At 40.6% G+C, this 16,215-nt stretch overlaps 1 protein-coding gene across 1 annotated transcript in view; it reads right to left on the bottom strand.

Annotated features, from left to right (window-relative positions):
- Positions 1-2,125: 2,125 nt before the first annotated feature.
- Positions 2,126-16,215, bottom strand: part of map3k5 (mitogen-activated protein kinase kinase kinase 5) — an 86,679-nt gene continuing 72,589 nt past the window's right edge. The window contains exons 20-30 of the mRNA XM_085246109.1: positions 13,800-13,977; positions 12,604-12,621; positions 12,051-12,228; positions 11,056-11,224; positions 10,528-10,713; positions 9,484-9,589; positions 6,118-6,361; positions 5,908-6,020; positions 4,639-4,760; positions 4,457-4,533; positions 2,126-3,270 (exon numbers count right to left, since the gene is read on the bottom strand). Of these exons, the coding sequence (XP_085102235.1) occupies positions 3,210-3,270; positions 4,457-4,533; positions 4,639-4,760; positions 5,908-6,020; positions 6,118-6,361; positions 9,484-9,589; positions 10,528-10,713; positions 11,056-11,224; positions 12,051-12,228; positions 12,604-12,621; positions 13,800-13,977 (1,452 nt within the window). The 3' untranslated portion in view covers positions 2,126-3,209. The remainder of the gene's footprint in view (positions 3,271-4,456; positions 4,534-4,638; positions 4,761-5,907; positions 6,021-6,117; positions 6,362-9,483; positions 9,590-10,527; positions 10,714-11,055; positions 11,225-12,050; positions 12,229-12,603; positions 12,622-13,799; positions 13,978-16,215) is intronic.

Here is a 16,215-nt window from a genome sequence, read left to right as displayed (position 1 = left end):
GTCTCTTCCTGTCCCCAGCAGAGATGCTGCCGCCCCAGCAGACCACGCCATAAAAGATAGCAGAAGCCACAACAGAGTCATAGAATTTCTTCAGGAGTGGGCCCTCCACTCCAAACGACCTGAGTCTCCGCAGCAGGTACAGCCTGCTCTGCCCTTTCCTGTAGAGGGCGTCTGAGTTATGAGTCCAGTCCAGTCTGTTGTTCAGATGAACACCAAGGTACCTGTAGCTGTCCACAGCCTCAATGTCCATACCTTGGATGTTCAGTGGTTACTAGTTACTGTGTTGCTGTTATTTGGAACAAGCTGCCGAAATAGCATTGAAAGAGTTTTATTCTCACAGTCTTACAGTTAACGATGCTCTCCGAGTGTGTGTTAAGTTTTGTTTTCATTTCATTCAAGCTAACAGTAGCCATTGTCGGGCTACAGTTTATTTCTTTTGTTAATCTTTTAATAACATTGAGTTAACATGTAATAAACTATTCTATAAAGATAAAATTGACACTGGCATACGAAGGCCATAAAAACATGCAAAGCTTTGAAAATGATCTCTGTAACATATTAAGTAGTGGAGTAAACATACAATAATGGTGAAATGTAAGGTAAACACAATACGGAAATAAGCAGAGAAATACAGGGAGTAATAATACTAATAATAATAATGGATTGGATTTATACAGCGCTTTTCATGGATCCATGGATTCTGTCCGTGTTTTGATCTGTTCACCATCAACATTGCGTGCAGCAGCAACCACAGCCTCCCAGACACTGTTCAGAGAGGTGTACTGTTTTCCCTCCTTGTAAATCTCACATTTGATGATGGACCACAGGTTCTCAATGGGGTTCAGATCAGGTGAACAAGGTGGCCATGTCATTAGTTTTTCTTCTTTTATACCCTTTCTTGCCAGCCACGCTGTGGAGTACTTGGACGCGTGTGATGGGGCATTGTCCTGCATGAAAATCATGTTTTTCTTGAAGGATGCAGACTTCTTCCTGTACCATTGCTTGAAGAAGGTGTCTTCCAGAAACTGGCAGTAGGACTGGGAGTTGAGCTTGACTCCCAGTCCTACTGCCCGAAAAGGCCCCACAAGCTCATCTTTGATGATACCAGCTCAAACCAGTACTCCACCTCCACCTTGCTGGCGTCTGAGTCGGACTGGAGCTCTCTGCCCTTTACCAATCCAGCCACGGGCCCATCCATCTGGCCCATCAAGACTCACTCTCATTTCATCAGTCCATAAAACCTTAGAAAAACCAGTCTTGAGATATTTCTTGGCCCAGTCTTGACGTTTCAGCTTGTGTGTCTTGTTCAGTGGTGGTCGTCTTTCAGCCTTTCTTACCTTGGCCATGTCTCTGAGTATTGCACACCTTGTGCTTTTGGGCACTCCAGTGATGTTGCAGCTCTGAAATATGGCCAAACTGGTGGCAAGTGGCATCTTGGCAGCTGCACGCTTGACTTTTCTCAGTTCATGGGCAGTTATTTTGCACCTTGGTTTTTCCACACGCTTCTTGCGACCCTGTTGACTATTTTGAATGAAACGCTTGATTGTTCGATGATCACGCTTCAGAAGCTTTGCAATTTTGAGACTGCTGCATCCCTCTGCAAGATATCTCACTATTTTTGACTTTTCTGAGCCTGTCAAGTCCTTCTTTTGACCCATTTTGCCAAAGGAAAGGACGTTGCCTAATAATTATGCACACCTGATATAGGGTGTTGATGTCATTAGACCACACCCCTTCTCATTACAGAGATGCACATCACCTAATATGCTTAATTGGTAGTAGGCTTTCAAACCTATACAGCTTGGAGTAAGACAACATGCATGAAGAGGATGATGTGGACAAAATACTCATTTGCCTAATAATTCTGCACTCCCTGTATATGATTCATATAGTAAGTCCTAACTTTTTATTGTTAACATTTTGTTTTTCTAAATGAACGACCTTTCCTCTAGATGATAAGTGCAGAAATTACTCTTTTGGAACAGAGGCAGTGCCTTTTTTATTCATTTTGAAAAAAAGAAAACAGTTATTTGTGTTTAATTTACTATGGAGAACAACTTTCATTATCAGCCCCCTGCTCCCACATTTAGAGTGAATTGTTGAAGAACACTTCTAACACAGTTCCTTCACAGCTTCAAGATGAAAAGTTTTATTTTAACAATATATCACAACAATCTTGAATCAGATCTGAAACAAAACAGACACAAGGCTCACCGATTCCCCCCCAATTTCTGATGTTATGGTTTAAAATATTAATAAAAAAGTACATCAAGGTTCTTCCATATGAAGTTTGTTTGCATGTCAAATTTTTCATTACAACTTATATATTTGACTGAATGAAGCTGACACAACACAAGCAAGATAAACACAATTTTGTCAATTAAGTGAGTATGATCTATGATTTGTGATACTAGAAAATACAATAATACAGAATTAATTTTTCACATGTGCTCATTGCAAACTTGGTCCAATCTACATGGAGATTTGACTGTGTTTAGAGATGTCTTTTTCAAAGTACATAAATGTCATCCACATAGAATTATATAACACTATATTTACATAATATATTTCTTAAAAATAAAATTGTAGATTCATATTATAAAAGGAAAAGTGGAAAAAAAAAAGCATGGACAATTTAAATAAGTCTCAGTTTGAAAAACAAAAACAAAAAACAAAATAAAAGAAAAAACAAAAGCAGTACATGGAATGACATCCTTCAGATTGCTATAACAATTAAATTAAAACACATTTAAATAAAGTAGTGATAAGATAAGCAATGATAAAAATATCAGTACAGATGAATGTAGTATTTTGTATCTCAGGCCTGTATTAGAAAACGATCAGTTGTAAACGTCACATCTTGTAAAGACAGGAGAAAATGTTTTTCTTGACAGTTTTCAAGATTTCAATAATAGATTTTCCTACCAGCTGTCATTTTAAACACACCTGTAACAAAAGCTGTGCCCTGTCCATCAGGTATAACAAAACTAGTGGCACTTCTCATTAATTTTTACTTTCAAAATGACCTAATATCCAAACTCTTTGTTTTCAAAATTATAAAATACTCCAGAAGATTGTTGTGTGGGTGGAACATGGTCAACACAGCTTCTTCTCCAGGATCTTGCTTTTATAAACGCTGAGGTAAAGAGGAGTTGTTGGGGACAAAAAAAAGTCCTGGCTTCTCTGAGTGGCTGTCACCACTTAAGGCCTTAGAATAGCTTCTGCCTGTAGTCTGTGATGGCCTTCCATAGCTTACACAAGACCCCACCTCTGTCAAGACAAACAAAATACTGTTAGCTTAAAGCACACACCAATGAATATTATACCATTTGTAAGAAACCATCAGCTGTCAACCTACTTGAAAATATCATATTTTAAATGGTTTACTTTGTACTGAGAGTCAGAGGGACTCATGAGCACAGATCACACAGAGTTAAGACTGTACGGTCATGAAAAGGACAGTTTTCCCTGGTCTCTGTGTAATAACTAATGTTTCTGTATGACTTTATCGGTACAACATTACTTCAGTTCATCAATCTGGTTGAGGTTTGGAATTTGACTGGGCTATTGATTCCTTTCCTGCTTTTTTAGCCATTCTATTTGGGATTAAGTTTTGTGATTGGGATCATTGTCCTGTTGCATGACACAATTTCAATCAACCTGTGGGTCAGATGTGCAGACAGTAAGTTCCCCTCTAATGCAGCAACATCAGAGGGGAACACCACCCCCACCCCAAAACATACAATCACACAAAAAAGACCTAGAGATACCCTGAAGCAATTTAGTAGATATGGTGTGTATAGCTGAATGTTTGATATGACCACAGTGTGGCGCCAGATATCAAACACAACCAATAAGAACTTCATAGTAGTTTGTTTTATTCATGCTTCACTCTAAATTGAACGCAGTATAATTAGTATGCTTGGACCTGCAGTGCTGCAAAGAAACTTTAAAGAGGAGGTGAAAACTGTTGCAGTAGCAGACATCAATATTCATGTTGGTGTGACCTGTTTGAGTAATTATTCAGAGCTATTTTCATCCTAATAACATTTTAGAAGATATCGGGTTAAGCGTCACAACCTGAGCATGGCAACATAGCTACGTCCAAACCAAACTGCCCACGTTAGAACAGTATCTTACTGACCTGTGAGGTCCCTGCAAATTCAATTAAATTTTGGTTTATAAACAGATTTACAGAATTTGTGATAAATTAAGTCCTTCATAGATTAGCCTCAAAGAACTGCTGAAGTACAAAGCTGCCTTCTGAAACTTTTGTGTAAGAACAGGAAATGCAACAACACTCTCCCATTATGCAACGCTCCCATCTTAACCCCCTTGTTTCTCTTCCTGTCAGGTACAAGTTTCAGCACGTATTTTGGGGACTAAATACTGAACACAAAATATGAAGCAAATATAGAAATATTTAAAAGTAAAAGAAAAAAAAATCATTTTCTACCTCAGTCTTAAACTCTTCAGATCATCTCTTGTGACATCATGAAGGATGTCGTACAATGTATACTCCTCATTGAGTATCTAAAGAAACAAAGTGGAGAAAATTACATTTACAGAAATGTTTTTCTTTACTTGCATCATCCTAAAAAGGGCTTTGTTAAAACAACAAAAAAATCAGAGACCCACCCTGTCTATGGCATCCTGGTCAGCACCGTAACGTGTCAGCCAGCTGGTCAGCTCTGGGTCGTCACGTCTCTCTGCAGGTTGGCTCCTCTGTCCCTCCAGGTCATGCGAAGATGTGGGGGTGTCTAACAGAGTAGATTTTGAGAACACTCCATAAAACAAACATTTAAACATTAACAAAACAACCAGTTTAATGACAGATCAAACATGCCGTACACACAGGAAGCGCATGTATCAGATGGACATAGCTGCTGGGTCTGGGCTTTAATCATCGTTCTTTCAAGTGGCCAGCTGGGGGGATAAAGTAAGAATGCACAGAAATCTATGAGAAAGTATTGTGCTTCTGTTTTGGTTTTCACTTCAACAAGTAGTTTCCTAAAGAGTTTAAGTGTTTTTGGACATAGCTACCTTTTGATTGACACTCTGCTAATGTATCGTACGAGAAAAGAAACCAGATAAGACATTAAAACAGATAAAACTGAGGCTGTGAAATAGAAGGTGAACAAATAAATGATGTCCCGGTGGTTAGGTCCATATTTCACAGCAGCACTCATGTGGAACTTTTTGCCATGATTGTTTGCTTGTAAAGCAGCTTGTAAAGGTGTAACTGTTGCAGTAACAGGATATGCTGCTTTTTCTCTACAAAAAAGCAACCTTGTTGTCACAAGTCACAGTCACTATCGCTACAGCTTTGTGCAATTGTGTAAACTGAACATTTAATATTCTTAAACCTCCTTAAATGTTGCTTTCAAGGTGACGCGTACTCTTATTTGGTCAGATAAAAGCCTCTGTATAAGAGAAATGGCCACAGTGGATGACAATATCTTAATTTTAGTGTACTTTGCCTAATAATTGAGATTGTTTAAAGCTGCTCTACTAATTTCTTATAATGAGTTTTACCCTTACAGAAAAGCAACCATCATCAGTGGATATCAACCCCCCCATCACCAGCTCGGAGTTGGATATTGGAATAGCTGATCAGACCAGCAAATTAGAAGTCACTTAATTTACACCTCCGGTATGTGATAAGAAAGCTTTGTTCATGTGCATTGTTCCTGTCATGGCTTGTTTAATTTGTTTACTGAACTAGAGGGAAAAACTTTTAATTAACATTGGCTCTAGGAAGTATAAAGTACATTTTGATTTAAAAGTCAGAAGTGAAAGTCGAGTCTGTTCAGTGAGAAATAGCTGGCTTTAAAAAGTAAAGACAGACTAAAAATACCAGAAGCAGCAAAAGGAGTGTGAGAAAGTAATTCAGACTAAAGTAGAGACCTTCAGGCTCAGTTCGCAGCTTCAGTAGTCTGATCTCTTGCTCTCTCTCATCCAGCACTTGTTGCAGGATGGACTGATACTCCCTCTCCTTCTCCAGCAGCTGTTCCAGCAACCTGGAATAAAACAGAGAGATGCAGGTTAAAACGGATAAACTATGGTTAAATGAAGAAGTCCTATGCTGTTGTTAACGGCCTTCAACCAGATGCCTACCTGCTGGTCTCCAGCTTCATCCTCCCTAGCTCCATGCTCACAGAGCGCTGTGCATTGTGGGATTCGTGGGAGACGGTGGAGCTGAGTGTGCTGACTCCCGAGGTAGCCACCGTGTCATCGTGAGCGGCGCCAGGAGGCGCCCGGCTCTGGTGCGTGGAGGTTCTGTCCGGCTCGCCGTCATCATCGATGTCCTCCTGATCGGCTGCATCACTTTCTGAGGCCAGACTGAAGTGAGGCCTGAGTTCTGCATGCAGAGAGAAAGAATCACTTTTAGAGGAAGCCCTGTAATAAAAGTGATCATGAGAGGTTGTCTGAATTGTTAATTCCAGAGACTGGAATCAGTTGTGTTTATTTGATTAACACAATGCCGTTTCATTAAAGTGCCCAAATGTAAAAAACTGAGGCTTATTGTTGAAATTGCACTTTCTATTTTTTTTCTCAAGATATTAAAAGAAAACATATCAAGAAAGCATTCTACTTTTTAACACTTTTTTTAACAACAATATTTTTACTGTTTCAGCCCCTTAAGAACAAAGTGGGCTCTGTGTAGCCAAAGAACTAAAATGAGCGAAACACCCCTGGATTGTTTCAGACTGTTTCTTTACCAATAATTTGTTTACTAAAATGAAAATGTCAAGATTTTCTGTTTCAAGTAGTCACTCAGATTTGCTTTCCACTGTTATCTGTTGGTTCCTTCTTTTTCACCTCAACTTAGGTAACAGCTGTTATCTTTAACCTCATTTAATTGATAATTTCCACCACAAGGAGACGCAAAGTGCTGACTCTGATGAGTAAAGCTGTTTGTGTCAGATATCATTTAATACCAATACTGATATTTTGCATCAGTATTAATAATGCATTGAAAAGGGATTTGTACACCATATTGCTGTACACACACACACACACACACACACACACACACACACACACACATATATGTATATATATATACACACACATATATATATACATATATATATATATATATATATATATATATATATATATATATATATATATATATATATATATATATATATGCCATCTTTAAGAAGGGGGACCGGAGGGTGTGTTCCAACTACAGGGGGATCACACTCCTCAGCCTCCCTGGGAAAGTCTATGCCAGGGTGCTGGAAAGGAGAGTTCGTCCGTTAGTCGAACCTCGGATACAAGAGGAACAATGCGGTTTTCGTCCTGGTCGCGGAACACTGGACCAGCTCTTTATCCTCTCCAGGATACTTGAGGGTGCATGGGAGTTTGCCCAACCAGTCTACATGTGTTTTGTGGACTTGGAGAAGGCATTCGACCGTGTCCCTCGGGGTGTCCTGTGGGAGGTGTTGCGGGAATATGGGGTGTCTGGCCCATTGCTACGGGCCATTCGATCCCTATACAACCGTTGCAAGAGCTTGGTTCGCATTGCCGGCAATAAGTCGGACTCGTTCCCGGTGGGTGATGGGCTCCGCCAGGGCTGCCCTTTGTCCCCGGTTCTGTTCATAATTTTTATGGACAGAATTTCTAGGCGCAGCCAAGTGGCGGAGGGCTTTCGCTTTGGTGGCCTCAGAATCTCATCTCTGATTTTTGCAGATGATGTGGTTCTGTTGGCTTCATCGGGTGAGGGCCTCCAGCTCGCACTGGAACGGTTCGCAGCCGAGTGTGAAGCAGCGGGAATGAGGATCAGCACCTCCAAATCTGAGGCCATGGTTCTCAGCCGGAAAAGGGTGGAGTGCCCACTCCGGGTCAGGGATGAGTTCCTGCCCCAAGTGGAGGAGTTCAAGTATCTCGGGGTCTTGTTCGCGAGTGATGGGAGAAGGGAGCCGGAGATCGACAGACGGATTGGGGCTGCAGCTGCAGTAATGTGGACGCTGCACCGGTCCGTCGTGGTGAAGAGGGAGCTGAGTGTAAAAGCGAAGCTCTCAATTTACCGGTCGATCTACGTCCCTACCCTCACATATGGCCACGAGCTGTGGGTAGTGACCGAAAGAACGAGATCGCGGATACAAGCGGCAGAAATGAGCTTCCTCCGAAGGGTGGCTGGCCTCTCCCTTAGAGATAGGGTGAGAAGTTCGGCCATCCGGGAGGGGCTCAGAGTAGAGCAGCTGCTGCTCCACATCGAAAGGAGCCAGCTGAGGTGGTTCGGGCATCTGACAAGGATGCACCCTGGGCGCCTCCTGGGTGAGGTGTTCCAGGCATGTCCCACCGGGAGGAGGCCCCGGGGCAGACCCAGGACACGCTGGAGAGATTATATCTCTCGGCTGGCCTGGGAACGCCTTGGTATTCCCCCGGATAAGCTGGAGGAGGTGGCTGGGGAGAGGGAGGTCTGGGCCTCTTTGCTTAGGCTGCTGCCCCCGGCCCCGGATAAAGCGGATGAAGATGGATGGATGGATGGATATATATATATATATATATATATATATATGTATATATATATATATATATATATATATATATATATATATATATATATATATACACATATGTATATACAGACGGATATATATATATTAGGGGTGCAACGATATTCGTATCGATATTGAACCGTTCGATACAGTGCTTTCGGTTCGGTACGCATATGTATCGAACAATACAACATTTGTAATTTATTTTATCAACTTTCCTTCTGACGATGCGCTCAGTGAATCTGTGTTCGACTACTCCGCCTAGGCTGCACTGTCCAGCGCAGATCCACTGAGCGTTCAACACAGACAGCATAGTCAGAAGGAAGAGCGCAGGGCAAGCTAGCGAGACAGAAGTTAAGCTCTCCTTATATATATATATATATATAACTAATATCTGGTACTGATACTGATACAGAATACTTCCTATGGGTTATGAGTAGTGAACTTTGTTGTAACGTATGATAAGATCTCCACTCGAGTGTGTTTTTAAAGATTCAAACTTGATAATGAAGCAAACACCTGAACATTGTTGGTTCTTTGTTACAAAACACCATTACAAAGGTGGAAGAAAACAAAAATAGCGCTGGGTGTCTGTGACATAACTATAGCTAAATTTAGCACTCATCCCACTGACTATTGATGTTTTATGAGTTTAATTCTTTGGTGAAAACAGGAAATAATTTCACATTGTAGATCTGAAACTCTCTTGAACCACTTTACACAGTTCAACTAGAACTTCTCCTCATTTCAATCTGGGCCTATAATCAGCTAAACATAATATCTGCCCTGCATGAAACTCAGGTGTGTAATCCATTCAAGTTATTGCCCTTTTACTTCCTGTCTTTAAATAGGCTGTGAACACACACAGGCCTGCGCAGCAAATGCCCTCCTCCTGTATCAGTAGTCGTGCCCCGAGGGAAGAGTCATAACTTATTTACTGGTGCTCTGCTCGAGACACTGATGATCCTACCTGGCACCAGGATCGTGATGGCAGTCTGCACAGCCTTGCGGATGATGTTGTCCAAAGCGAACATCCAGTGAGGCTTGATGTTGTGGTTTCGCAGCACTTTGTTCACCTGGAAATGGAGAGGTTCACACTCATGAGAGCACGTTTTACAATGTTTTACCTATTAGTGATTCTACACCTAAAATAAAAATGAGTTCATTCGTATTTGCCTCACAGATTTCATTCCAAGAATTGTTCTTAAGAGAATTGTTTATACTTCATTTTAACTTCTGCCGCAATAACTAAATATCCCCAAAGGGATTTTTAAAGCAGCCTACTCTTCATGGCATTATTAATATTTGCAGTCACGCACTGTGAAGCTCTAATTTTTTTGCAGCAATGACCAACAGGAGGCACCAGAGCTTCATCTACCAGCACGATTACACAATCCCACTTACAAATATGAAAACAACCACTCGCTCTGTGCCATTTCATCTGCATAACTGCATTTCTGAGGGGGAGAGCAGATAAGCCTTTTAACATTATGTGCAATTACTCCTGACAGATCTCTCCCTTTTATCGCCTCACTTAAAGGTTACAAGTATTTCCACAGTCATCTGTCTAATCTCTGAGCAGGAAGAAAAGCAACAAGGCAGCCCGCAGCTGTCTGCAGCCCATTTCAAATGACAACAATTACACTGTTCAGAGCCTTTGTTTTATGCAGCGGCGAGAAGCACCTTTGCCTTCAAATGGGTACTTAATAACAGGAAATCAGAAAATAATGAGCCTGTGAGGAGAATTACAGCAGCAAATCATCAATGTAGCAGTTCAGGTTTGTGACCGCTGTAGACTAAAATTTGATCCTTACTGTGGGTAAGCTAAAGACACTTGGTTATAAACTAAAAAGCTGCAGCAAACACAAGACATGTTTTATTGATTTGGGTTATATTTCATATTCCAATTATGATCAATTATTCATGAGCCCAGTGGGATATCACAGATGAAATGTAGCTGAAATTCATTGGATTGACCCAGTATCTTTTTCACGGTATTTCTATTAGCACTTACAGCATCCTGGAAGCCGAACAGCATAATCTGCAGTTGACTGATGGCAGTGCTGTCAAAGTCTAGCTCCAGCTTGAGCTGAGACAGGGTGTTGGCGATGATTTTCCTGTCTGCCATCCGAACAAAGTCAGCAAGACTCACCACAAGGGTGGAGATGTGCTGATGTTTTAGCTTCATTTCCTCTGAGCCCTGAGGTAGGAGGCAAGCGGGGAAAGAAGAGATGAAAATGGTGGTTTAGGTTTACAACAGGAGCTTCCAACTCCAACTTACTAACATCCCTATCAGATAGACTTAAGAAATTTTTTCCATGTTTAAATTATTTTAGTACAGTTTAAAATTTGTTTAATTGTTAGTAATTCATTTGAGTATCCCTTTGGCTATTTGGTCCCTTCATTTAATTAACTGTAACAGCTGAGCTAATCTTTCCATGCACAGCCTGGCTACTGCACTGGAATGCCTGCGAACAAGTGTGTGTTGTTGAACTTGTAATGTACTTCTATATCCATCTATTCATTCTCAACGGTTTCCAACCTGTGCCAGGGCTTCCATCAGGTTGGCCACCACCTTGGCCTGATCTTCAGTAAGGATACGGTGCAAGGTAGCTCGCCTCTCGCTGTCTTTCCGAAGCATAAAGAAGCCCGAGTCCTTCTCATCAGGTGATGGAGGGGCACTGTGGTCCTCGAAGTTCTCCACTGGAATGCTGAGTAGAAAAAGTAGAAACCCCATTTGAATTTTTTGTTCCTTCTATATGTACAGGTTGCTGTACCCTCCCTATTGGTACTAATCAGCAAGGTTAATTAAGTATGTTTTACTGGTGACATTAAATATAAGATAAATAAGTTTTTGCATTGCTTTAAACATGAACATGTTTAAATTTAAATCACTGTAGGACACAAAAACCCAGGAATGAAAGGAGGCGGAGGCGAGCTTCAAAAGCGAGTGAATCCCCAAAAACTCCCTTTTTACAATGTGCAAGATTACAGCATAAATAAAGACATTCACGACCTGATACTGAAATGGTTTTGTTTTCTGTTGCTGATTTTAACCTTTAAAACAAGTGTACAGGTGGTGAAATCTCATATTATTTTGGATTTTTAGGGGCGCAGCCACTCTGACAGACAGAAGCATTTTAATTAAATTATCTGACGTCTTGCTGTGTGGTTAATTGTACTAAAAGCCCATCCGGGGAGTCTGTGATCCAATTTTGGTGAGTGTAATTCTAGCACTTTATTTACATTTCATTTAGCACTAATTAGCAGGTATCTATGTGATGCATCCATACAGTCTATGAATAGAGCTTGATAATCAGGCTTGCCAGGCTCTGCTTGAGAAAAAACCCCCAAAGAGATTCAAGACATCTCAACTCAAGGCTTCAACACGTATGTACATAAGCTAATGGGTGAAGTCACGGTGACTACATTTTTTATACTGGTTTAGTCTAAATCAATACTATAGTCATAAGGCTGTAACAACAAATGAATAATTTAAGGCAAAATGACTCGTCTGAGGTGTCCAAGTTGTTCTACCTGAGAAAGAGGGACCTCTGGCCCTTGACATCCTTTTCACTGTAGCACTTGATGCTTGGCTTGAAGATGAAGGGGTTGGTGTTGAGGTCGTTGTCAGGGGAGACGGAGCCATACTCGCTGCTGCTGCTGGTGTCTTCCACTACAACGGGCACTGGCAACGAGATACTGCGGAGATACTCTAGAAGACACAGGGAACAGAAGATGGAACAAAATCGTAAAGGTGTTTGTTTGATCATCATCTAACTAAAGATTTTGCTGTATAGCAGCATGCTTTCTGTCTGTTATGGTGTTTGTGTGCAACTGATCAAATAGATTACAAAACATATTCAAGCATTTGGGAAACCATCTTGTTGTTTACTCTCTATCTTGAATCCTGGCAAAAGGGCAGAGTCGTACAAGGCAGGTAGCTGCTACCAAGAGAAAAATGTAAACCGCAGCCCAGATCCTATTCAGTAAAGCAGGGTGATGTTTCATGGAAATGACATCTAGTTTATAAAGTACTCCCACTAGTGGTAAATGTGTCTGAAAAAGTGCAGAGAGCAAAATTACTCACCTGATCCTGGTGTCAGAGCTGCAGGGAAAAACAGAAAATATGTGTCAGCAGTTAAAAAAAGAACAAAACAGAAAGCAGGGTAACATTCAAAGCATGCAGAGAGGCACAAAGCTTCTTTCTAATCTTCTGCACTGCTGTGAAGGCACATGACTGATGCCGTGGGGTGAAAACCCAACAGGAAATGACTATTTTACAATCCAAATAATGAAGGATGCGCCTGAAATTCTTAACACTTAAAAAACGGTTTTGGCACTAGATGAATCTAGTAATCACTACAAACAAAGATTTTTGATACTGGAAGCTTTCTGGTTTCTGGTTGTAGCCACTAGTATTACTACTGAAGACTATTTGCTTTAAAGCTTAATCTAAAGAGATACTGTTTGTTACCTTATTAAAATTTAGACGACTTTATAACAATAATAATAGAATAGCAACAGAATCGTCAATAGGATATCCACTATTCATTTATTCTACACTGAAAACTCCTAAAAATGGCTGTTGCTCGATAGGCTTTGAATGGGGAGTTTCTTTTTCCCCCTCTTAGAGCACTACTTGAGGTGGTTGATTTTAGCAGTGGGGAAGATCATTATGAGGTTCACGCCATTCCCTTATCAAGGCTGTAAGTAAGTAGAATTCTGCTACATTCCTGGAAGTCGGAGATACCTGCAGCCTTCGATAAGTGGCTGAAGGAATTAGGAAATTTGTTACACTTAGAGAAAATGATGTCAAACAAAGCAGGTCTCTTTCAGAAACTTTGTTTACCAGTCTGACTGAAAAGTTGAAGTCACTTTTTATCGGTCTTACGGATTAACAATGTCACAGTTTTATAATAATGTGTTCTAGTTTGTATGTGAGCCTCTGCTATTATCCAACATAGGGATTAAGGTAACTCCCCCTCCTGGATTCTCACACTCTTGTTGTTTTAAACAGATAAGTCCTTGTTGTGGAGCTTTTATTGTGCATACAGTATATAATCATTTCTCTTCATTACTCGTAATGCTATAATTGCTTCGCTGGTCTCTTGTCTGCTTGGCTCGGCGCTTGTAGTGAAACTGAGAGTGAAGGAGATAAGAGAAACTAGCACGACTGCAAAGCAAAGAGTCTCAAACTTTCCTGAAATAAAACGAGTTATTTAAGTTATAGAGGGGATAGTCTTGGTAATAATGTTATTGTCATGTAGCTATGCTCTGATCCACCTGTGAAGCTGCCCTTGCTCTTCTTTTTTCGGCTGGTGACGGTGAGGAACTCATCGGTGAGCAGGTCGAGCGCGGTGGCACGTCGGTCCGGGTCGGGCTCAAAGCAGCGAAGGATAAAGGCTTTAGCCTCTGGTGACATGGACTCTGGGATCTCTGGATGGATTTTAAACATACCCACCTGCACAAGAATGACATGCATGAAAGGCACTCAGAATCTATATAACAAGTTTAAAGAAATGAGCATAGTGTCAGTTCAAGCAGGAGAAAAAGTCAAGCTAAGCTGCAATCCTGGCAGATCAGCTGATCTCAACGCCTGCCTACATTAGATGATGCGTCAACCTTTTGGCAAATCTCATATATGGTGTACTGTTAAATCTTTTTTAGCCTGGCCATTGCCTATTCACCTGCAAGCCACTTTGCAGCCCACTTCCACCACAACTCCTTCTTCCCTACTTAGTCCCAGTTCCCGGTTTTGTACAGCTAGCCTTGCTTCTGCTGCTCTCATAACATGCTTTTCACGCACGTGCATGGAAAGACAGGGGGTGGAAAATTTAAACAACTAACAGTAACTTCTTTTGGCTACAGTGAAACAAGTTTAAAATAACCGAGACAGTGTGAGGTTGCTGCAATGGGCAAATTATCTGATTAAGTTTAAGAAGCAAGAGCAAAGAGCAGAGCAGTGTTTACACAGTGATGTTTGAATATGAGACTATCCACGAGGCCTGGCTGTGACTTGGGGCAGCAGCTGAAAGTAACAATACTTCGAGCACAAGACTCTCATTAAAAACATGATAAATTCCTGTTGTTGATGTGCAGGAATTTAAGATTAGCAGGGAGATATCCCACCCCTTGAGAAATTCCAGAAAGATGACTGAAAGTATATCACGAATGTTTAAGAAATGCTACAATGCAGTGCAGACAAAACACAAGATCTCCTAAGAGATTTGTGACTCTACTTGCACTTCTGTGGTGATCTTTATTGATAAAATGTGATGAGATCCAAGTTTCCCCTTTCATGTTCTTTAAACTTCAAAGCATCCGAAGCAGAGCAGCATATTTAATTAAATCACATCATATGGAAAATTCCATGATTCAGAGCTTTGACAGGAGTGCTGTAATGTTTTCCAGACACCTCTTAAACATCTCTACTGCCCCTAATGGGCCACACATAGCTTATAACAATAATTCACTGTACAGAGTGCTTTAAATTTCCATCCAAAGCAAATGCACGTGTAAACTGAGTGGTTAACAAGATCCAGCAAAGACACACCCGCACAGAAACTAAAGGCCCACTGTAGAAGTTCCTCTTACGGAGCTATGCTTTTGTTTGCATTCAAACAAATGTTCGTGCACAGACAGTATTTGTAGTTTCTACTGGGCTTGGTCAGATTATAGCCTGCAGGTTGAAACCAATGCAGGTGCAGAATGACTCTGGTTTTGTTTTCATAAAAAGAGGGAACTGATAAGCATGCATGAAAGACTGGTGGTTATTTTGTTTGTTAGTTGACTTCTTTACGTTGAGCACCTTTCTTTTAAGACATGGAACATAATTCTGTAATAAAAACAGATGTAATGGACACAATGTACTCTGTATATTAGCTGTTTATATGTACAATAGGTTTCCATAAACAGCCCTGGGTGTGCTGGATGGTTGGCAAAGGTTAAAGCATGGTACATGGTGTCATGCTGGAGGCATGAAGTCATAAGGTAGGGTTTTTCCAAAGAGAACAGACACAGTTATATATAGTTTTCCACCTCTCCTTACTTCAGCTGAACAAACAGTTTCTCTTGTGATCTCTCCCTACAAGCAGACACTTGATGGTGTCATGTTTAAGTCATGTGATAACAGCTGAGTCACCTTCTTTATTAAATAATGACATTGCAATATGATAAAAGCTGCAATTATCTACTGTTTGTGCTCTGAATAAAGGGGTTTTAGTTCAGTTCTTGAACTCTGTTACAGTCGTTTTATATAGTTCACAGTTCAAGAAATCAAATTTATCTTAACGTGAACTTTGATCTAACCAATCACGTCATCGAGTGTGTGAAACAAACTGTTATAGATACCTTCAATCTCCCTTTACGCCAGCTGTCTTCCCCTCTTAAACAGAAGGAATAAAAAGCAGCTGTGGGAATGAGATGACCACATTTGTTCTTACTGACATCATAAGTATTTAAAAAAGCCTAAAATGGTACCATTACATAAGGTCAGAGAACAAATACTTGAAATTATTTGAGCAAAGGGTAAACGAAAAACTAAATAAACTTGCACTGAGAAAAGAAAAAAGTACTGGTCAGTTTCGGTGTTTTCAATTAGTTTCCTCTTGTATCCTGACTTCGAGTTTAAACATAATATTTACTTGTATGACTTTGCAGTTTTTTTGTGGGTGGATTTATTTTTTTTATTAGCTCATAC

The sequence above is a fragment of the Mchenga conophoros genome, linkage group LG15 (genome assembly GCF_057382185.1).
Source record: "Mchenga conophoros isolate Kocher_MC1m ecotype Shallow Benthic linkage group LG15, M_conophoros_male_GT1.1, whole genome shotgun sequence".
NCBI classification, from domain to species: domain Eukaryota; kingdom Metazoa; phylum Chordata; class Actinopteri; order Cichliformes; family Cichlidae; genus Mchenga; species Mchenga conophoros.
The sequence above is the reverse complement of the archived record's forward strand: the minus strand, read 5'-3'. Positions and strand labels throughout refer to the sequence as shown.